Source organism: Macrobrachium nipponense, chromosome 10, assembly GCF_015104395.2.
Source record: "Macrobrachium nipponense isolate FS-2020 chromosome 10, ASM1510439v2, whole genome shotgun sequence".
In the NCBI taxonomy this organism is placed as follows: domain Eukaryota; kingdom Metazoa; phylum Arthropoda; class Malacostraca; order Decapoda; family Palaemonidae; genus Macrobrachium; species Macrobrachium nipponense.
The window spans coordinates 52,088,310-52,112,753 of record NC_087204.1 but is presented as its reverse complement, the minus strand read 5'-3'; the positions used below and the strand labels follow the sequence as shown (position 1 = coordinate 52,112,753).

At 37.4% G+C, this 24,444-nt stretch overlaps 1 protein-coding gene across 1 annotated transcript in view; it reads left to right on the top strand.

Moving 5' to 3' along the window:
- Positions 1-656: 656 nt before the first annotated feature.
- Positions 657-24,444, top strand: part of LOC135223612 (phospholipid-transporting ATPase ID-like) — a gene marked incomplete in the record, with an annotated part of 252,267 nt that continues 228,479 nt past the window's right edge. The window contains 1 exon segment of the mRNA XM_064262219.1: positions 657-1,728. Coding sequence (XP_064118289.1) covers positions 1,305-1,728 — 424 coding nt within the window.

The window sequence follows — 24,444 nt, the reverse complement described above, 5'->3', positions numbered from 1 at the left end:
GTATTTTTTGGGGAAAAATGTTTTTTAAATGAATTTTTTGCAAGTAGGGTATTCGAGTTCGGACCTTAATTTCGTATTCCCTGTGATATGATTTCCATTATATAGTATCAATAAGATGAATGTGCTTTTATTATTCTGTTGCATGTTGTATGTATTGTTATATTCTGATGTGAAAAATATATTAATGGCGTAGACAGATGACATTATTCCAGATAAATCATGACAGAACAAACTATATCTTGATATGCAAGACATCTCAGTGGCAATGTTATTTTATCTGACCCAGGAAAAACCTTGATCCCTAATTATAGGCGAAGAATATATGGAAAGATTTTTTAGTAGTTGTCAGTTGTGTTTCAAACAATTATCTTAATGATGGAGTTGCTATTAGTACATTTGTTAGTGTGGACAGCGTTGACATTTATAGCAAAGTGTAATTAACTTATTTCTTACAGATCATAGTTTTTTTGTGAATTTTCATTAGCATTTAGATAAACATGTTTTGTCACAATGGACTGACTTCAAGAATATTCATGACTGATGTACATCCACCATGATTTCAACATTTAATGAAACCTATTCATATATGTGACTTTGACTACAATGGTCTATAATGCTTTCTTAATTTTCATCTCAGGAATTTTTCAGTGATAAATCGAAAATCCTATGATTGTCGAAATGAAAATCGCAACAGAAAACAAAGTTTGGTGGAGTGAAATTGTCAACTGAAAACATTGTGTTAATTAACTTTTAGAGGAGTTGCAAGTTTTTGAAATGAAAATTACAGGGGAAATCCAGTCGACAAAATCGAGTGGGAAATCAGAGCAGAAATCATTAAAACTGACGGAATGAAAGATTCAGCAGAAAACAGTTGGAATTAGACAAGCTAAAGAATCGAAACAAATGAGCATCAACGTCTGAACTGTGAAGATGTCTCGTTGCGAGTATTCTGAAGGTCTTACATTTCCCCTTTTTCCTTTTTCTTTTTATTCCTTGAGAGGTCATTTCCTTTCATTAGTTTCTTTTTGGTGAGGTCTCCATTTGGTTATTATATAAATCATAACTTACCAGTTTTATCTTTTTTTAATGAAGTTTGATATAAATCAGGTATTGATGAGGGACAACACATAAGTTGAATACTCGCTTTTGGAACTTATGCCTAAATAGGCATAAATTATATCCGTCCTCGTTCAATTATTTCCTTCCCTCGCTCCCTCCTCGCCATTGACCTCCTACACAGAAGCCTGTTTCCCCGCAGCACTTAACCTGTAAAGGTTTCGCATGGCCCACTGCGACTCACCATCATGGACAACGACTTTGAGCTCGAAGTCGTTGACTTAGAGGATAACCCGAAGAGGTCTCGCGTTCGGAGACGAAGTAACGGCCACGCGGGCAACGCGGCCGAGGCGAAGAAGCCTGACGGCGGCGGCGGCGTCAAGGTCGAGCACGGCGAGAACGAGAGGTGGGATGGCGCCAAGTGGGACCACTTCGAGCTCAGGGAGAGGGCTGTGGAAGGATGGGCTGCTCACGTTGTGGGCATCGCTGCTGCCCAATCCACCCCGAACCCCAAAGCCTCCAAGGGCAGTGTGCTGACCTCCAAGCCCACCCTTGTGCAAGGTTTCAACGACTTTGTCAAAGAAGCGCCGCCCTCCAAGAAGGCCCCAGGGGCGCGTCCTAGTTCGATCTATCAGAACCTGATCAATCTCTTCAACTTCTCGAAGGAGTTGGGTAAGTGCCAGCTGGAATTTGCCAGATTTGGTGGTGTATTTGCCCCTCCTTCTGTTCGGGGTTAGAAGCATGATCATCATAGAAGTGTCTTCAGGTTTCATTCGTCTCCAGCTACATTTCATAGCACTTATCGCTGCATCGTGTGAAAGAAAATTGCATGCTCTTGCTCTTGCTCTTTCTCGTCTCTTGATTGAATGAATCACCGCTCTTCAGAATGTCTTACCCAATCGAATATGTAACTTTAATTCATGAACTTGGTGTCAATATTGGCAGTGTGTGAAAGAGTTGGTTCTATTTTTGGTTATTCTTTTATCTAGTTTTCACCAGATGCGTCAAGAAATATATGGATCTCTCTCTGTCTCTGAGCTTCCAATATTTAGAGCATATTGTAAATCAAGGAATGAAGAGGGACCTGCAACTTTTAGAAAGCGAGTAGATTATCACTGTGCCAAAAGAAACAAAAACTCGTCCTTGGTTACTTCGACTCTGCTACTAATACTGTTATTGTAGTTATTGATTTGTTCAGGATAGTTAGTTGTTACTCTTGCAGTGAATTCTGACAGGTATACGGGGAGCATTTGCTGCAGAATCGCAATTCCTTGATTATTCATGAATGTAAGTGTATTAACGCCACGGCTCCTCCTGCGTGGGAGTCCAATCGTGGAACCGACTTGGGTTGCTGGAGCCCTGCCTCGTTGTTAAGGCTGCCGACGTGATGGTGTTCGTGCGTTTGTATGCTTGATTCCTTGATTCCTTATGACGACTGAACTCTTCCCGAATTTCCAGTTTCAGATATTCTTGAAGAGGTAATTGGATGGAGACCTTTTAGGGTTTACAGTCATTCAACATCATAGCTTAAACTTTTGCTCAGGTATCCATCACAGAATTCAGTAACGCAACGTCGTTAATTGGCCTTTTGCCTTTTATTTGCACAAACCGTCAAGATTTTTAATGGATCAGTCCTTGTTATATTCTTATCAGTGTCGATCTCGTTATTCAAATAGCATTAAAGCCTTTACCTTTTCAATAAATTCCTCTTCTAGTCGATAGATAATTTAGGTTATTGAATAACCCGTAAAAGTAGCAGCTACGCCTTATGTCTGAATTGTCGTGTTATTCCTATTAAGGTTGCGAATAAAGAACTCGGCAACATACCGGATCATAGGGACATTCGTATTTGCTTAAGAACCGCATTCGAGACCCGGTTAATGTGCTGTGTGTCAAGGAAGCCATGAATGTCTTTCATTCCGGACGCATTTTCATTGGTCGACTCCTTATTGGTGCCTGTCGCAGTGAATTGTAGTCGAATGCTCCGTATTTCTTGCTGAATGATGAATGCCTCCAGTTGATTCCGCATGCCTTTGCGCGTCACTCTACTCTCTCCCATTTTCTATCATGTTATGTATTGGAGAATTTCATGCGAACAAGATGTTACAACGTGGCATATCGGTATTAATTCATCATTTACTGAGTGGGCCATTCTAAATCTTAGTGAATTATTGCACTTATTGTTTATGAATCTTTAATAAACCGAAAATTTGCATTCGTGGGAAGTAATAGCGAGGGTCTGTTGGGTTTGCACTGTACATACTTGCTGCTGTGAATTAGTCTTTTTATTTATTTATAACGTTAATTGCAGTTTCATTGAAAGTATCGACTATTGAACTATTGCCGTACAAAATGACTGCCGAATTCAAATCATTTTGCGATTGCATCAAGTCATAAAGTGTCAAATATATTAAGTTTATGACTTGCTTAAATTTACAGCTTTCCGAATGCGTATGACTTTAGACCAAAATTTAGGTAAGGGTTAAAGTGATCCCTTGTCCTGCCCCTGACTATAAATGAAAACAATTACTACTACGAGGAATGTTACAATTTTATATATAGTGTACTCAATCTTCAGAAATGATGATCATATGCTTTTCTGCGCTAAGGATACAGACATTCCAGTACCTTATATATCTCTGGACAGGTAGTTTTTTGTAATTTTGCATATGGCTAAAGTGACCATTGACTGTATTTATGGCGAATATTTTTCCATAGCAACGTACAAAAATGTGTGTTGTTGATCTGTTGTCTTGATTATTTTGCTTTTCTTTAATCCACTTAATTATATTAAAAGGATCCAGCTTTGAAAGGCGCCAAAATGAGTATCATATCATTAAAAAGTTATTAGGGAAAAATACTCTATCACGAGAGTAATACAATGCGTGTATAATTTATGAACACTTTATAAAAGCTTTCGAACCCTTCTCTGGGTTCATCTTCAGTCCATATGAAGACTAAACAAAACATACTTTTAACATTTTTTATTGTGGTGGACCCCTTAGAATGAAGTTATTCTATACATAGTCATGAAAGAAATAGCTTACCAAATAAGTAAAGCCTCGTTAGACAATAATAAAAAAATTTCGCTCGTTTTATTTTATTTTTTTATAAGAAAAAACTCGTGTAAATTGCCTTCAACTAAATATCACTGAGCAAAAAGCCTCGCCTTATTTTTTCTCTTGGCCAGAATTTTCAATATCGAGCAGTTTCTTTTTAGTAAGTCAAAGCATACAAATGTTGGTTCCCGGCTGAATTCAGCTTGTTGTATTGACCTTTTATTTTTACTATTCTGGAAACTTAACCTTTCACAGGCAGATCAAAAAGGATTCCCGAATGCGGTCAGGGATGTCGGATATACATAGGATTTACTTACATGCAAACACACACCCACGTGCGCGCGCGTTCGTTCACTCACGCATATAAATATATTCTTATATAATATATATTATATAATATATATATTATATATATATAGTTATATATATATATCTATATTTGGTATGCATGTATGTATGCGTTGGTATTGTCATGGATTTTTTTACTTTGAGAGTTTTAGATAATATTAGTTTACTTTGCTTTCATTCATATTTGAACATGCAATAGTAACGATAATTATAAAACGTATTTTTATTATTGTTATTATCGCCCCTGCTTGCAACCCTTTCATTCTTTGTACTGTACCTGTGTTCGTATTATCTTTCTTCCATCTTACTTCCCACCCTCCCCTGACAATTGATTTATAGCGCAACTGCGAGGTTTTCCTCCTGCTACCCCTCTCAAACCTTTTTATTCTCAATTTCCCTTTCAGCGCTGATCGACCTCAAAGGACCCGCCGCTTGGCATTTGGCCGAAATTTTATATTCCAATTCCGGTTATGATTATTATTCGTAGCGTGCATACCCGCTCTCCAATCCCCAAATCTATTAATCTGACTTGTCCCTTTCTTCAGAATAATAATTCCGTATGTGAATTATAGGAAAGGGGAGAGAGAAATTAGGAGTAAAAGTGAATATAGTGAAGACAATGAGAGAGAGAGAGAGAGAGAGAGAGAGAGAGAGAGAGAGAGAGAGAGAGAGAAACGAAATCAAGCTAGGGAAATTTAGTGACGCAACTATTGAGAGATTTTGTATACTTTTTACTTTTTAAACATCTTGTTTTAATTAGTGTGAGTGACTACAGCAAAACAAGATAAATACCACTGCAACATTCTGACATTTTACAAGGTGACAGTAACGACATGAATAATGTTGTAGGATTACAGGGTTAAATGAGTCTCTGTTGAAATGTTGTTATGCAGCTGAAGGTGACAGACATGACAAGTTTATTTGTTGTCTCGATTACGCTGGATCATTTGGCCTTCCTACTTTATAACCAAAATATTATAAGTCATTGGAAAGAAAGTTACTGCCCTCAAAATTTTTGCACATAAAGTTGTACCGAATGAAATATTCATTATTTGACATAGATTTTCGAATCAGCACTATTAGCGTATTGTATGAAGGCCATAGACAAAGAGGAATATAAGATATTAGTGTAGCGGTTCTTATACTACACCCTCCTACTTTATAACCAAAATATTATAAGTCATTGGAAAGAAAGTTACTGCCCTCAAAATTTTTGCACATAAAGTTGTACCGAATGAAATATTCATTATTTGACATAGATTTTCGAATCAGCACTATTAGCGTATTGTATGAAGGCCATAGACAAAGAGGAATATAAGATATTAGTGTAGCGGTTCTTATACTACATCGGGGGTGTCAGAAACTTCCAGGGGAGGCGCGAGCCCTAGGGAAAAATGACAAATTCTCTAATTATTCTCTTAAGAAGTGTCGCCTGATAACGTTAGTTTCCTATAGCCTACCACTCTGGTTAAGTTCGTTAGGCTTAAAATGTTTTGTAATTATTTACCTCCCTCCTTATCCCTCGAAACCCGTTTTCTTTGTCTGTTTTTCATTTTCCTTTAAACTGGGAGAGAATTTGACTCATGAATGCAAGTGGGGCATTGGAGAAAGGACCAACTCTTAGATGAGGACGTGGTAATAAAAAGTTTAAGAACCGCTGTATTCGTGAATATTGTAGTTTATTTGAATTTACTGCATCTCTCTCTCATCGTGTTGTAAATGAGTGCTTATTCATCTAGCATCGAAAAACTCAGTTGCAGCGTCATCTCACAAAAGTTGTTTCAAGTTCAGTCACAGTTTTGCTTTGCGCGAAATCCTTTCGCTGTCTCGGGGAATTGTATTCCCTTTTAGAAGATTCTAGTTGCGGGGACGCCTTCTCTGTTTAATACGCGTCATCGTTATTTTTTGTCCTCCTCTTGTCTTGATTTTATCCTTCATACTTGACCTAGATCGGAGAGTTAAGTTGTCTGTCTCGGCAACCTTTGGAACAAAAAGTAATTGTAATGATACTGGTAATAGTTGTAGGTCATGAGACATTTGGGTTTAGTGGTGTATAGACGTAAATGGCAAGGCTGCCTTTTTACTATTGGTTGCGCATGACGCTTTTATTTAGAAATGTAGTAATCCATATTGATAACAAGTGGGATATCAAGATGTATTTGACAGTAAAATGGATTGGTTATAAAAGCGTGTAAGCGTGCCTAAGTACATCTGTGCAAACACACCTACACCCACACACGTATATATGTGTATATATACGAGTATATACACACACGTGTGTATGCACACAGACACAAACGCACACTATACGCTGTTGTATGGAAGTAAAGTGAAGGAAAAGGAGTTGAGAGTGTTGGGATGAACTGTGTCTGCAGTTTGATCGGCGAAAGAAGAAAGGAAGAGGGACAAATGTGGGATTGCTTTAGTAAGTGACGTCAAGGTAGTCGCCAGTGAAAAGATGGATCTTCGGTGGAAGTGGATAGATTGGATTGCGATAGGTTGGTGAAAATAATGTATAATTAGGAAGTGTTAGGAAGGAGGGAGATCTAAGAAGGGCTGTGTACGTGTTGTGAAAGAGGTATTGAGAAGGAGAGGCCTTCATATCAGGAAATGCAGGAGTGCGAAGAAGGGTTCGACTCGCTAATCATGATCCCTATGAAGCGGCTAATGTCGAGTTTTTTTTCTGCCCGGGTTTTATTAACCATTCGTCTCCTGTTACGTATATATTATACTATATATATATATAACCCCTAACATATATATTATATAATATATATATATAATATAATATCATATATATAATATATATATATATTTGTGTGTGCTGTGTGTGTGGTGTGTGGTGTGTGTGTGTGTTCATTTATATACACTTATGTATATATATATATATATTTATATATAATATATATATATAAGATACAACCATTAACTTATAAATGTCGTTTAAGATTCAACTTACGCTACCTCGGAAATACTACCGAGGGTATATAATTGATAACACCTGGCAAAGTGAGAGACCAGTGGTAAGAGAACTCGTCACTGAAGTGGGAGGTTGTCGCTGTCGGTGGATCGAATCTGTCAGGTGAAGAACCACTTAGCAGTAATAATAAAAAAAATAAAAACCTTTCGGTCTTATTTCCTAAGTATAGCTAATTTGGTCTTAACGACATTTGTAGCTTTGTGTATATAAAAAAACTTCACGGGAAGTAACAGATATTCATATATATATATATGTATATAGATATATATGTATATATATATATATATATATAATATATATATATATATATTATATATATATGTATATGAATAAAGGCAAAAGCCACGAAGGAAAGTGACACAATGGAGTACCACTGCAAGATCAAGAACTTTCGACTCTCGTCCTTTACTAAGCAGACTGCTTACTAAAGGACGAGAGTCGAAAGGCCTTGCAGTGGTACATCATTGTTTCACCTTCCTAATGGCTTTCACCTTTATTTATAAATATTCATCACGTTACAAATTTTCGTGATTCTGCTATACATTTATGTGTTTATATATATATATATATATATATATATATATATATATATATACATACATATATCATACATACGTATAATGTGCATAAATACACAGACACGTGCGCGCGCGCGTGCACTTGCCCGCAAATACAATAACAGTTAAGTTCCAATTCACGTTATGTATCATCTATTAATGAAAGGAACTTCTCGCCAGGTGTGACAGGAGCGTCCATTAATATTTGCACAAGTACATGTGCCTTAACCTGTGACATTTAACACATCCACCGGTCGATCTGCTCAGTTAGAACTATTGGCTGTTTGGAAGCTCCATATCTTGTTAAACTGAACAACGACATAAGGATTAATGATGCCAAATGATTTGTACATTCTTCCGAATTTTACCACCTTTGCCAGTTTTATTGTTATTTGTAGGAAATGTAACGCCTATTACTTCAGTTTATTAACAAATACACTGTACTTACATGCACGTAATCATACAAATTACACTCACACACAATATACATACACTCACACACAAAATACATACACACACACATATATATACGTATATATATATGTATATATATACATATATATGTATTATGTCTCGCAATATTGTTGATATAGTTTTTATTCATTACAGTTAACTACATACTGCTAACACTGTTAGATACATGATGTAAAAACATTAGCTTTATCACCTTTATTTCCTGAATGCTGGTTTACTATATGGCAAATGTCATTGTTTAACCGTGTTGTGAAATAGAAAATAGGTCGGATCTTTGTGTTACTACTGCTGCTGCTGCTCTTGTTATTTTTTTTTTTATAAAGGTTTTGTAATTTTTCCAGGAAAGAACTTTTTTTTTTTTTTTTTTTAACTGAGGAGGTTTTCCTGTGTTTCGTAGGTGTTAAATGTTTAGCGCGTATTTTAGTAGCGTTTATAACTTTAGAATCGAATTTGAAGTCAAGTGATGTTTTGTTTACATTTGTTTGATGAGCCTTCGTTTCCTTTTCAATATAAAAATGGCAGATGATGATGAGATCGACGAAGCAAAATGCCTGAAAGGGATCCTCATGTTTGTATGTAACTGTCCACCCAAACATCCGGTTTGGGAATCGCGGATGAATAGATTGTTTTGCCGAATGTGGCGTCGCCCTCCTTCCTTATTCCTGAGCGTTCGATGAGAGCTTTGGCGGCGACACGATGATGACAGATAACGCGACCTAAGTAGGGTAGGGCGGCCCTCGCCTCTCTCCGGGTTCTCCTTTCTCTTCAATTGGCTGGCCGTTACCACCTCTGGGAGTCGAGCTTTTCCACCGTCAGCGTCGGGTTTCGTGGGTGGTGTCGCTCGCGTCGACTCTTTGGTTTTGTTTCCATCGTTAGAGTGAAAAAGTTATATATATTTTGGTTTTACCTTTGTGCAAAAATAGGTTGTGCTCTCGTGCAATTCACTTATTTTCGTCATGTGGGAAGTTGATTTGGAACCTCTGATACAGAAGGATTATTGCTTAATTTATGAAACGTTTTGCCTTTTACATTTATTTCGTTTTTGCAAAGTAATGTTTTGTTATGGATGAATTTTTCTACATACAAAATGCACTGTATTCGAGCCTTAATTTTCATCTTTTTGGCAAAACCTTCCCGCACAAACACATGCAGATATATATATTCTTATATATGTGTGTACTTGTATATGTATACATATATATACACATGTATATACACAAGAAGACTGATGTATAGTGGTAGAAATTGACAGTATATATCTATCAGTGTGATAGTACACACGAGAATAAATACCGTTGAAGAATTTAAGCATTTGTGGCCGAGGCTGAATGCGCCCTTGACATGTCTTGTTTGTCTCATATGAGCAGGTGGGGTCACAGTCGTTAAAATCTATAAATTGTACATATTTCCTTTGAAGTTAGTCGATCAAGCCAAGGTGTGAACCCTATCGGGTGCAAATAACAAGATTTGCGGAGGGTGCACTCAGCCTCGGTCACAACAAATGAGACCAGGGCGCTTCCTTCTCTCAAGCGCTCACATTTTTCAGCGATCTTTATGACCGGTTGAACCGGCGCCCTGCCATAAATGGAAACTTCTTTCACTTCGCAAAAGGTGAAACTGGATAGGATTGATGATCTGTTTACTTTCACTGGGTTGATTCGTTTCGTAACATCACATATCCCGCATATTTAAAGCGCTCGCACGCGTGTACCCACTCACGCACGTGCGCGCACACATGCGTGCGTCTATTTAAGGTTTATGGTCTACTTTTTAATTCCTCCATATTTATTGTAAGATAACTTATTATGTAGCTGGTTGAATTTCTTTTTGTTATTTTGCGACTAGTGGCGTATTATCTTTAACTGTGTTATCGGTATGGATTTCTTGTGGGTACTGGTACCATAAGTGTAGTCATTACAATTTGAACATGAAAGGAAACAGGAAAGCTTGGTATTTAACGCGTCAATCGACTAGCCTGCATCTGCCAGGGCAAATGCCTTTATATAAGTCAAAGTTACATCACTGCGCGTAAGGTCAAGGACGCTGTCCTCTCGCTGTAGGCTTGTTTGCGTCGTTGATGATTCCTGTCAAGAGAATTAATGACGTCTCTCAGCTAATCATTATTATATTAAGCACACACAGGTCATGGCTGACATCAAAGTCGTGTAGTTATATTTTCGTCGCATTTTTTTCTGATTTAAAAGTTGATCGAACCTATTTGAACGAGGTTTATACTGGATGTGCTGCATTCATTCTCTTGGATAAGTTTTGCTTGGAAGTGAAGTGAAAAATTATTGTCATATTTTCTCAAATTGTGACGGTTTTTGCAATATTACCTTTTCAAATAAAATACTTAGGTTGATATATAAATACAAAACAATTTTACCATTATTTCCGAAGGTGGATTAACCAACTTGAAAGAAACTGAATATAATAGGCCACAGTGTCATCATATTTTCGTTTTGTAGGTATTTTATATTTAAAGTAAAAAGAAATGTGCCTGAATATTTGAGTACAGGTTCGTTAGTACTACTGAGGTTGGTGTAAGGGAAGAGAAAACTTTCGTAACCAGGAAAGTGTTTCCCAGAGACGCGGATACGGTCTGACGTCATACTTTTTTGTTGTATTTGAGCACTCGCCTGTCACCGTATTTGAATGACAGGCTTTAATTTTAGAACTTTCAGCGTTAAAGGCTCACATAGAACACACAGTTCACGTGTTGTATCGTAGAGAAAAGACGCAAGAAAAATCTGATATGTATTTGAAACTTTCAAAGAGATTGACTGGAAATTGTATATATATATATATATATCATATTATAGATATATATATATATATATATATATATAATTAATATTTATTCAGAGCAGTAAGATGATGTGCTATGAGATATTTGCTAACGTTTTACAGATGACTTAGAACAACACTTCGTCGACTCTATAAGTAAAACACCTGTGTATTTATTTTAACTTTTATTTCTTTTACCTGTTGCGTCGAACTCCCGAGCATGCTTGACAGAGCTTCACTTCACAAAGTGCTCATTCACATCATGCCACGAGCGATGAAGCTATTTTTATCCTTCCTAGCACACCGAGAAAAAATGCTTTCATCAGAACTGATTTGCAGCGGAGTGGTACAAATCTACTTTTAAAATATGAAAAATGCATCTTTGTTTAATTTTCATTGATAATCCTCGGGAATGCCCTTCATATACGTGAATTTTGAGTGTTCTGCTATGCAGAGTCATCTCTTTGTCTCTTTTTTCGTGTGATGTTTTTAATAGTTTTATGAAAGGTTATGGGCCTCTTTCTTTGGTTGATTCATTGAATATATAAAATATATAGTATTTGACCCATCATTGTCAATTTTGAAAAAATGGCGCTTCAAAAAGAATATGTTCGTTTTATTTTGTGTACATTTTCTTTTTTCTTTTGCATAAATTCAGACTATTGTGCTGGGTAACGAAAAATAAATTAGAGCTAGTTGTGGCAGGGGAGTTGATTTTGACGGGAATTGTGACTGGAGGTTGGCCTCGTCACTGGCAACAAGTGACGAGTAGATTTTGGAATACGCAGAAGGGAGCATAATTTTAGGGTGGAGGAACCTTTGTGTTGTGGGTAGGGGGGAAGGGGTGCTGGAGTTCTCTTTCTTTGCAGGGGTTTGCGGTCCCCGAACACTTTTTCTCCTCCTTAGAGTTTTATTCTCCAGTTGCTTCACTACATGAAGAAATCAGTCAAGAGGTTATGTTCAGAATGGAAGATGTGTATCACCTCTGTAGACTTACCAGCTCTCACTTTGTTGGTTCTGTTTGAACTCTTTGCCTTTTGCTTCATTCTCTGAAGCTTAAATGCAATTGTCTAAAGAGACTGGTTCAGGGTGATGTTAATAAATCTACGCTTATGCCCCCAGTCGTGATCAGCGGAGTGTCTCTTTGACATTCATGAATGGTCACTCAGTCATTAACGAGTCCAAACGTTGCTTTACTACAGTGATGGAGGGATGTTGATGTATCGAATGCAGCATTATTGGTATTCATTGTCGGTCGCCCGTGCAAGCTCTGACCAAACAGAGATTTTAGATATTTAGTTCCTCTTACTTTGAGCGATAAAACGTCGTTTTCTGCAATAGCTATAAATGAAAATAACGTAATTCCGACCTCAGAAACAAAAAATCAGTGTCCCCACTTGCTGTCCTTTCAGTATCTTATAATGAAAGTTCGTATGTGAGTGATTAATATTACCCAGTAGTTGCTTATATATGTAATTTAATTGTATAATAAAGTTAGAAAGCATTGATTCGTACTTTCTTGCTATGTGCTGATTATTTCTTTCATGCAAGTACATTTATGTTTCATATGCTCGACTTTCAACCTAGTTCCGTCCTTCATTGCATCGTTAAGTGACCGGCATTCGATCAAACTCTTTAAAAGTTCAACCAGCAACAATTGTCAGGGGGAGGGGGGGGGGGGGGGCGCTTAGCTCCTTGGTCTGGCTCTTTCCTTTGTCTTCTTTGGTCTTACTGGAACCCGTTGCCCTTCGCATAAGACTCAAAGTCTCGCTGCAGGATTCAGTTGCTCTTTGTCTCTCGTACAAATTATGGCCGTTAAACGAATGAATAACCTCCTTTTTCATCCGGTCTTGAATATTCAAGGGAACCCACTGGAAAGAACTTGTAATTTTAAAGATATACTTCAAGCACCGTCCGTGTGATTGGTAGTCGTTGTGATTAGATGAGCATCAGGCGGAATACAAACCGATATATTTATTCTAAAGATTCACGATAATTAATCCTTCTTAAAGAACCCCAGTTTGTAGTTCAGCATCTTACCCAAGTAGTAGGTATTTGGAAAACAAGGATCCTCGGTCGTTGATATAGGTTGTAGTATTCAATTAGATATATATATATATTATAGATATTATTATTATTATTATATATGTATATATATATATATATATATATATATAATATTATATATATATATATTAATATATATATAATTTATAAGGACATATTGAACTCCATAACATGCGAAAGAGAATAGCCCGGTCGACGGAACACAAGAAAGCCGCTGAATGTCGTGGTTGCGGAAGGAACGTGAAAGGTTTATCGGAGCAATAACTAATTTATATTTGACGTATCTTGTGACGTCATTAAGGCCACGGTAGAATCCTCCCGCTATTCCGAAAGCGATGATTCGGCCTTGAAAGTTTCTGTTCTTTTTCATTAATTTAGTCACCTTTTTTTTTTTACTTCATTTCACTCTTTCTATCATAACTGCAATTGACTAGGGATTTGTTGGTGTGTAGGAAACTGGAATAAAGACCTATCTAAATTAACATTGATACCTTAGACGTGAGATTTTTTTTTTTTGCCTGCTATTGCCATTGTCTGACAGTGGCTCGTTTAATACACACACACACACACACACATACACACACACAATCATACTACAGAAAAAAAATCTTTCATAGTAGCAGTATCCATCATGCTTTTTCTTCTGTCTTCCCAGGAACAATAATCCATTATTTTTCTTTATAATGAAATAGCAACTTGGTATACTAGTTCTGTAACGGTCCTCTTTAATCAGTGGGGGAAGCTCCATCTTGCCTGTTGCCAGGATCCAGCCGCAAGCAGTATTTGTCTGTTACGAACTGCTGACGTGAAACGAAGTCTGAAAGAAATCTTGGAATCTTTTATTCAGTTGTTAATTCAGAAATGCCATCAATGGCATTGGATAAGAGATGGGGCTCTGTAATGACGGAATTCTATTTTACTGCTTTCATATGCCGTCAGATTCGAAATGTGAGGTATCTCATAAAAGTAGCAGTCAAGGAATTGTGAAATTATGTAATTTACGAAAGAAAAAGTGACTTTACACACACGCTAGTGTTACTTATGAACTTAGCACTTGTTTGTATTGTCAGTCGCGATAGATTGATTTCGCAAGTCAGAGAGTAAGTAAATGCCAGATCATTGGAAATCGTCTGAAGTCCATTTAGAGAACACATTTTGGGTAAAAAATGTAGCAGTTAATTGCTGAGGGTTATTTGAGTATATCTTTATGAGAAAATCAAGTCCTTTCGTGAGCAAAGGCTACTGAAGGATATTATTCCTTTCAATGGAGTCATTGCTTAATATCTTCAAATATCTCTGGACAGACAGTACTGGGGGAGAAAAGGGAATTTGGTTTGAATACTTTTGATGAATATCATACCCACAGGACAGGTAGGACCCACGAGGACAGGAGAAGCTTTGGAGACAAGGACTCGTAGGAGCCGCCTCTCTCTCTCTCTCTCTCTCTCTCTCTCTCTCTCTCTCTCTCTCTCTCTCTCTCTCTCTCCGCACGTCCACCCCACCCTTCAATTAAAGAGAGAGACAGAGAGAGCAAGTACATTAGTGAGGGATGAATTGTAAGCCAGAGAAATTCTTAGATTTGAGGCGGGGTCAGCCAAGGAATTACAGAAATGTCTTCTTTGAAAAAGTAACCTTCTTGAAAGAGGTAGCCGTTACCTTTTAAAATATTTTGCTTTTGTCATTCGCTTTATCGTAGACGCTAAAACACTCTTTGTTATATTATATTAGGTTTTAAATACTGTTACGAATTACCCCATGTATATTGTGATAACGTTAAGTTTTTTTTATGTTAAAGACAATTTAAAACTTTTTCATGTAGTCACTGTTTTTCTGATACCAACTCCTAATTTTTGTTATGAAGAAGTCTGTCTTTCTCTAGAATCCATTCTTGATATTGTTGTCTTGGAGTGGTCACTATTTTTAGAGTGGAATAGTTTTTTCTGATGTCAGGATTTTAAAAGAGATGCATCAATTTTGTTATGATGGATTCGTTCTGTGATAAAGGAAGACAAAAGTGTTTTTTATCCAACTTATTCTTTTCTTTGCAATGCTTGTTGTATTTTCACTCGGCCAATTATAGCTGTTGGAAGGTTATTAACTTCAGTTTTTTATGTCATTGAACATTAAATGGGACTTGTTTTATTTCATAATTCCGACTATTTTTGGTATCATATTTTCCCCCTTGCTTCATAAAGGTCCAGTGGAAAAAGAGTCTAGACGGAGGAACGTCACTAGGTCAGATATGAATAATTCATCTTCTTAGGTATCGCCAGTATTTTTACCCCCGTCATTCGATGACATTGACATTAAATTAGGACATTTAGGCCACATGTGGGGCTGAGGGAGAGTAGGAGGGAGGGGGGTTTAAGGGGGGGGGGGGGTGGGGGGCAAACAGCAGGCAGTCAGGCAGTTCCCTCGGTGTAGGAGGAAATGTCATTGTCAGGTGATTTGATGGCAGCGTTGTCTTTTTGGGTCTCGGTTGAAAGAATCGATTTCCCTTCCGTGAAAACATGGGGTTTGCACCAGGACCAGAATGCACGTTTTCCTTCTTTTTGCTGATTGGTAAATTGTCATTTGATTATATTAATGCTTTACATATTTTGATTTTACTGTACGTCAAGGAAGTTATCTCTGGAATTCATGCCTGTCCTAGTTACTGCAAGAGAGTAGCCAGCCCTTCTCTCTCTCTCTCTCTCTCTCTCTTTCTTTTGTTCGATTAATATTAAACGTACAGCTCCTAAATCTGGGTAACGTTATCTATAATGTGTTCTTAGTAGTATAAGGGCTACGCGAAAGTAGGACGATGAAGTTCAAAAGGTAGACAGGCGCATTTGTTTCGTTCAGAATTTTTTTTTACTAAACATTTTCTGTTGTTTTATTATATATTCGTCTATTTACGATGAAAACACGAAATGCTCTCGAGTGCCTAATTATTTTATGTTTTTCATTACGTAACTATTTGAGCGAAGCAAGAATTTATACACCTATATGCATACGTGGGGGTGGCTCCAGTAAATTAACTCAACTGTCGTTGGTACATCGATAGTGTCACTGCTGAATTGCAGACGAACCCCTTCTGCAGTCACGCTTCCATTAGAAGATTATTTTTAATAAATATGCATTATATGTACGTGTGTGTATATATATGTATATTTGTGCATATATATATATATATATATATATATATATATATATATATATATATATATATATATATATATATAATATTCATATCATATTATATTATATATGTATACTCTTGAGAACGAAATGCCTGTTGCATTAAATCGCTGCATTATTGACGTAAAAGAAAAAAAAATCCTCTTGTATAGTAGTTTCTGCGTAACCGGTTTTGTGTTGCTAAATATTGACCCAGATTTGTCCTCATTGTGCCAGGAAATGAGGTCATGCATAATCTTGTATGTTTGCCTGCCGTTTATATGGCATGATTGTGAGCGAATGCTTGGCCGTTGTGCATTCTGTTTATTTTGTACTCTGATAGCGAATTGTATGCGATTTTGGTGTGCTGTTGGGCGAGGTGCCGATGCTTGGAATTTCCTTTTATTTTTTCGGTAGTTTTATTTCATAACTTTTTGCATCATTTTTTGTTTGTTAGTAGATACGTTTTCCTGTGACTTTATATTCAGATATTTTTGTGAATATTATTAAATGGAGTAATATTGTTAATTGCTGATGACTTTGCTTGTTTATGTTTGTAGCTGTATTTTCTGACATTGTACGTCTTATTTGACAAAACTCGATTGATTTTGCAGTGCAGAAATCATGGCAAAGGTACTTTAGTATGTTTAAGTCCCCGACTCTAGGCAAGACTATAGCGATTCTAGGTTATCTCCTTCCACGCGTATTGATGAATCTTGTTTGTGCAAATCCCTTTGTTTGTAGTACATTTTTGCACTCTCCGTTCTTCGGCGCTGTGATACTAAGTGTACGAAGGGTCGCCCGAGTATTGAAGCCTCCATTCTCCTTGTTTAGCGAGTTGCCTGGGAAACATAATTTCAATTACTGGTAAAAGTATAGGTAGTTACGTGAAAGAGAGAGAGAGAGAGAGAGAGAGAGAGAGAGAGAGAGAGAGAGAGAGAGAGAGAGAGAGAGAGAGAGAGGCTCAGTTTTGTCATTACAAATATAAAAAAGGATTCTTGTCATTAGTCATTGGCATGAAAAGACAGTGATAGAAGATAAAGATAAATATTGTATGTCAGTCATCAATAGAGCTGCCTGTTACGTCGTCAGAAAGACTGATTGAAATATCTCCATAATTAAGTGTTGTTGATTTTTTTTCCTTTTTTCTTTACAGGTATGTTGCTCTTCGTTCTTACGTACGTATGTATATAAGCATACTTATGCTGGAAGTCACAAGCAAATTTCATGTATGTATGTTACTATTATTATTATTATTATTATTATTATTTATTGTTGTTGTTGTTGTTGTTGTTGTTGTTTTGTGGAACATTGTCAAACTGCCATTAATCATCTTGGGTATGCAAACCCCAAAGAGCTTAGAAAGTATATATTATGAAAATCAGACACAATGCCTGCTGAAAGAGCCCCGCCCCCCGCCCCCCTAAAAAATTCCATCACAGGAGCTTAACGTTTCAGATGGCATTTCAACTTCATTTAAAGTTGCGACTGTCAGGATCCATATCTCTGCCAACAGACAGCTCGACACCTAACATTAAACGGGACAGACTGTATGATGGTGGTGGGCATCGTTACGACAGAACATCCCAAGTGAATGTTTGTCGGTGTGCAAGACGCTGATCACTTCCTCACTCGAGAGGTGCAGGCACCAGAATGGCAGTGGAATCCTTATTTGCCATTTATGTAGCGTCTTTTGTAATGTGCTCCAGGTTTTGCAGTTCACGTCCTTCTGTCATCATTCCATCCTGCGTCATTAGGAATAGCAACACTCGTTGATTTCTCTACAAGATGACACTCTTCCAGCTGCAGTTGGTAGCCAAAGGGAACCGGAGAGAGAGTAGATAATACGCTTGGTCTATCCAATCCCTTACCTGCTACTTCTCTCGTGTTTCTTTTTCTGTTTCTTCTTCTCTCGTTCCCTCTCTTCCTCTCGCTAATGTTACCCGTCTCTTGGTTGAGTTACTTGATTTCCTCTCTCCCAATTTGGCGAAAACTCAGCAGCTCGTAAACCTCCAGTCCAGTGGGCGACAAAATCCGAGAGCTATTTTTGTCCTCTTCATCTTCTTCATACAGTGGTTTATTTATTTATTTTTTTTTTTTTTACGTAAGGGTTGATTTCAACATGCGGTTTGTCTTTGGTATTCATTCAGCTTATGTTATTTAATAAGCCCCATTGTTTCAATATATTGCCTTCTCGCTTTGTCCAGTCTCTTCATAGATCTTAATATATTGCACATGTCTTCAGTTCAGACTATATTCATTCTTATGGCGTTTCCTTCTGTTTGCGCTGATTCTCATTAGCAGTCAGTAAATGTCATCTAGACAGTGGACCTAAGATGGTATTTTGCATAAATGACATTCGTTGTTTAGCATGAATGACATTCGTTATGTTTATAAATCATAATCAAAAGATTTCGCGTGACTCAAAATCAAGATGTGACAGTTCATAATGAATTCTTTTTTTTTTTTTTGAAGCAATTCTTTGTCTCTGATAGATGTCTCGATGGCATTGCGTGTCAGTCCTTCTTCAGTATTCATGAGTTCAGATAGTCTTATATGAACAGCCGTGTCGTAAGTGTTATAATTGTTTGCACATCATGCCACCACTCCCATCAATAATTTTAAATACACTGAAGTATAGTTTTGCTGCCTTTTATTTCTATAAAATAATTCTGCTTTTCGTTTTAGTTGCCATTTCCTTTGATATTTTCTGTCACTTTTCTCTGGCTCTGTGACCTCACGTAACGTGATAACAGTGAGGGCTTTCATCTCCGTATTTGTACATCTGATGTCTTATCTCGATTAATACAAGGAAAAAATCCATTCGTTGAAGTTTTCAGACATTGCAACGTTAACAGTGGGGGCTTTAATCTCCGCATTTGTACCTCTGAAGTCTTATCTCGATTAATACAAGGAAATATCCATTCATTGAACAGTTTTCAGACATAGCACGTTGCATTTAGGCATTTTTCTGTGTGCCAGAAATTTCCTTGAACTTTCGGTCGTTTCACTGCCTTTTGGGTCTAGTTCGCAAGCGGTTATACAATTCAAGGAGAGTTACTCGATGCGCATCGTGTTGTCATACTGGACTCTTTGGGATAATCCCGAAAGTTCTGCATTTTTGCTCCTGTTTGCATATGGAATTAAGCTTGTGGTTGTAAACTCAAACGTATGTAAGATAACACGCACGCACGCAATTATATATATATATATATATATATATAATATATATATATTATATATATATATATGTTTGTGTGTGTGTATATGTGTGTGCTTGCTTAGTGTTTATGTATGTGTGTATGTATAAGTGCGTTTATAACTTAGAAACGTTTCAGGTTAGTTGACCTGGGTTGTCTGAGTTAATCTGACTGCTGTAACAAGTCTTCCTTTTATTAGCAAGCAGTGCAAGAGCGTCCTGTCTTGAACTTGTGTCAGCGATGAAACTGAGACTTGAAAAACGTCAGTCGTGATATTTGCTACTACGTCTCCTCACGCAACTGTGTTGTCATGGATACAGAAAAGCCAGCTAATTTGCCTCCTACCTGTACCTGGAAAGGAGCCTTCTAAAATATTTAAACTGTTGAATGCTTGTTAATGAACACTAAATGGACGCAACGCCGAGTCTTCCCCCATCCCGCCTCCCCCACCAGGAGGCCGCCTTTTGAATGAGTGTTGGTGATGACGTCACTAATTGTAACGCCTTCATTGAAGGTCGTTGCCTCAGGCTCGCGACTAACGATTGATTGATTGATATACTGCCGTAATTTGTCATTGGTTAGGTAAGCCTTTTGCCTTTTTATGTATTCACTTGAATTACATACTAAATACGCTCCCTTCCTTATGGGAGGAAATATGAGCGTGTTTGCGTAACAGTGTGTTTGGGAACAATTTGTACTGTAGACCAAATGGCTCAGGCTTTTATGTAATTAGTGAATGTTACTTAATAATGGAAATGTTGGCTCACATCGCTTTGATAATGCTAATTTTAGGAATCATTTATTCTAATGTGTAACTTTATTAATTTCTGGGAATGGCGTGAAGCATATCAGTGATATATAAAAATCTGGTTAAGACTCTTTCTCTCTCTCTCTCTCTCTCTCTCTCTCTCTCTCTCTCTCTCTCTCTCTATATATATATATATATATATATATATATATAGAGAGAGAGAGAGAGAGAGAGAGAGAGATGAGAGAGAGAGAGAGAGAGAGAGAGAGTCTTAACCAGATTTTTATATATCATTGATATGCTTCACGCGATTCCCAGAAATTAATAAAGTTACACATTAGAATAAATGATTCCTAAAATTAGCATTATCAAAGCGATGTGAGCCAACATTTCCATTATTAAGTAACATTCACAAGCCATCAAAATCCCGCCATATGTGTTCCTTTGTAAAATATTTGACGACAAGATTTGCAAGCTGTATTGCAGTAGTGTGTTTCGTCTTTTTGCTCTTGTGGGTCACTTTTGATCTCCAGCAATTACTTTGAGATTTGTTTGTCCGTGTCTTTCCGTGATAGACTGTGTTTTCTTAAGGAGTTTTACCAGAAAATCTTGTACCATCCGTGTGGCAGCATCGCTACTTACATTATGTTACAACATCGTACAACATCGGCGTGTGCGTCTGGCCTTTAGACTATTTCCTACCCTTGTCTAATGACGACAGGTTTTTTTGTTTTTGTTTTGCCATTTTATATCGTTTGTATGTTTTCCTGTAACCATTATATTTCACAGGGGTGAACGTTGGGATGTTTTGCCCTGTCAACCATGAGTAGGAAGTTATGCGGTTTACCTTTTAGGTAGGCTGCATAAAATGCTACGGTAGTGCAGTTGTAAGAAAGGCGCCAAGTGGTTATACAGATAGGCTGTGGTTAGTTATCGTTGTTGATCCCTGTGAGAGTAAGCGATCGGTGTATCAGTCTGAGGTTTGGCCACTGTCGAATATCTTTCTATTATCTACCCCAGTTGCTCATGAATTAAGATAAACTTAATATTTTTCTACCTTTTCTGACCTCACTGAATGACTAAATGGCTTCATTTTAGAAATATATTTGCACATATTTCTATAGTACGTGAGCGTTATTGTTATGTTGAATCGAAAACATTTAAAAATTTATTTACCCCACTGTACACATACGTATCATTTTCTTTCGTCTGCGTAGAATCATGCAAAGCAACAATGTGCTTCAGACACGGCACAATTTGAGTAAATATTGACTTCTGCAGTTTACAGGAAAACTCGGCTAACATAGTATCGGGTTTTAAGTTATGGACCAGTTTCTCATTATATTTTTTAATAGGGTTACTTGGACGTGCTGTTGGGGTCAGTGCTTTTTGGGTTAATGTTAGAAAATTGTAAAAAAATGCGAAAAATAATTCAGACAGTGGTAATTATATTAATTTTGGGTCTGGATTTGCAGTGTTCACAATAATTTACAAAATAAGAGTTGTCTATATGTCATGACAAATTCTACACTGGTTGAAGCATAATTTTCTTTGGCACCTGATGAGTAATAGTTTACTTTACTGCTGATTTTTCTGTAGCAGCTTTTACGAGACATTTTGAGAGAGAGAGAGAGAGAGAGAGAGAGAGAGAGAGAGAGAGAGAGAGAGAGAGAGGGTGTTTCCTGAAGGTATAGCAAGTGTATTTTGTCCTGGCACGCGATGTAGCAGGGATAATTCAGCTAGAGTGTTGGGCGTCGTTCATAATTCATGGGTCCTCAGAAAGTTTGCCTTCTTCGTGTAGATTGTATCGGACCTCTTCCAGTGGGAGGTTTATCTTCGATTTATTGTAAGTTCCTTCGCACTTGCTCACTACCTCCTTCCCCTGATTCTCCTTTGCCTACACCCCTCCTCCTCCTCCCCCCCCCACCCCTCTACATCTCCCGCTCCTTCCCCTTCTCCTCCTCCTCGTCGTCTTCGAACGCTCCCCAATCTCCGTCCAAACTGAAAGCGCGGGAATTCCGATCACTTCCGACAAGGTCGTAAAGCATTGACCAACAATAACAAAATTGATTCCACGGATTGTTTTTCAAGACTGGCCGGAGAAGCGCGCGTGTAAAGTGAGTGGGACTCCAGAAAAAAGGAATATAACTTACTTTCCGAAGAGCAGTAGAACTTACTTTGTGACAATGAAAACCTTATTTTACAGGAAAGCTGTTAAAGAACATCTTTTTAGAATTTATTTTATTGAGGTAAGTTGATACATGAAAAGCAGAATATTAACAAACAAATGAATGAAGACCTTACGTAAGAACAGCGTAATACACACAATCGGTTAAGACTGTGTTTCACTTTTGTGTATCCTCTTGGGTAAGTCTTTGCTTTAAAGGTCGAATTTATAATTTTTGCTTCGAGTTCCATGGACGACTACTGGCTCCCATGCACTGTCTATGGTGCCATGTTGTGCCTTGCGTTTGCAATGTCACAATGAATGAGGTGCATTCAGTGCAGTATGTTATCTTCATTAGCGTCATGCTGCAATCATCCAGGCGAGTGATATGTGAATGCTAGTTATGACACAAGGAGGACAAGAAACGAAAAGCCAGCGTAGTTGATTGGTAAAGAATGGACGCAGACCCGTTCAGTATTCAGAGGATGAGTGAAGCCTTTGCATTTCAAGCTTATTAGACTTGCCATATTTTACATCTAGAATAAACATTTTTATGACTGCTTCGCCTTTATATTCTCTTTGTTTTTCAGTGAGGGCTGTCCCCCTGGTCTTCTGTCCCATAGACTTATACATGTTTTGTCACTGTAGGTTAGTTATGCGTGCATATACGTCTGTGAACACAGCGATAAAGAGAGAATATATAGACTATCAATAGAGAGAATATATATAATACTGATATATTCGCGCGAACAGAGCTGTTTGTACGTAAGTCGGTATATTACACAAAATATTCTTTTTTCACTAGAAAGAGTTGCACCATGAACGAACTAGAACGTGAAGTACCACAATGAAAATATTTAGATACCATTTTCCAACCTTTGTATCAAAGAGAGAGAGAGAGAGAGAGAGAGAGAGAGAGAGAGAGAGAGAGAGAGAGAGAGAGATCCTAATCGGATTTGTTGCAAATCGGTTGATTTTTCCTGGCTCTGTGAACATGGCATAAGGTGATTAAAATGAAATTTAACTGACATCCTGATTGAGAATTCCTATGAAAATGTCCTATTGAGGAAAGCTGGCGTAAAATAACTAAAACTTGAAGTTAACTTAATACGCCAAAGTCTTAAAAAACAAGTTGGCTACCACCCCCACCTGCATCATACTTCTTAATCCAATGCAGAAACCTCCAGCAACTGCTACACAGAGGTGGTCGTGTGCTTCACCCACATTTTCTCTCTCGAGGTTGACCTTATTGCCCATTTGTCAAATTCAAGCGAGTCCCATGGTTTTCGAGAAAAAAAATGAGTGAAATTTCTCCCACGCGTTCAGTCGTTTGAATTGGACATGATGTCTCTAGTTATACGTACAATAGGCTTCCTTTACCAATTGTGCTGCAATAGAGTTCTTTTCTTTGATCTGAGATATATCATAAATGATATGTATTATACACTTTTTTTCAGCATGAACCAGTTTGCCCCAACAATGGGTGGATAATAAGAAAATCAAGCCAACGGCCTCTGCCACATTCATATTTCAACTATTGAATCAGATATGAATCTCCTTGCAGAAAACTTTTACAAGTAGGAGCCTCATAAACCTATGCAAAAGGTTCATCAGCATCTAACTGAAACACACACACACACACACACACACACACCTATATATATATATATATATATATATATATATATATATATATAGTTATATATATGTGTGTGTGTGTATATATATATATATATATATATATATATATATATATATATATATATATATATATATATATATATATATATGCGCCAATCGCTTCGATCTAGGAAGACAATCTCGCACGCCTGCAGGATGTAA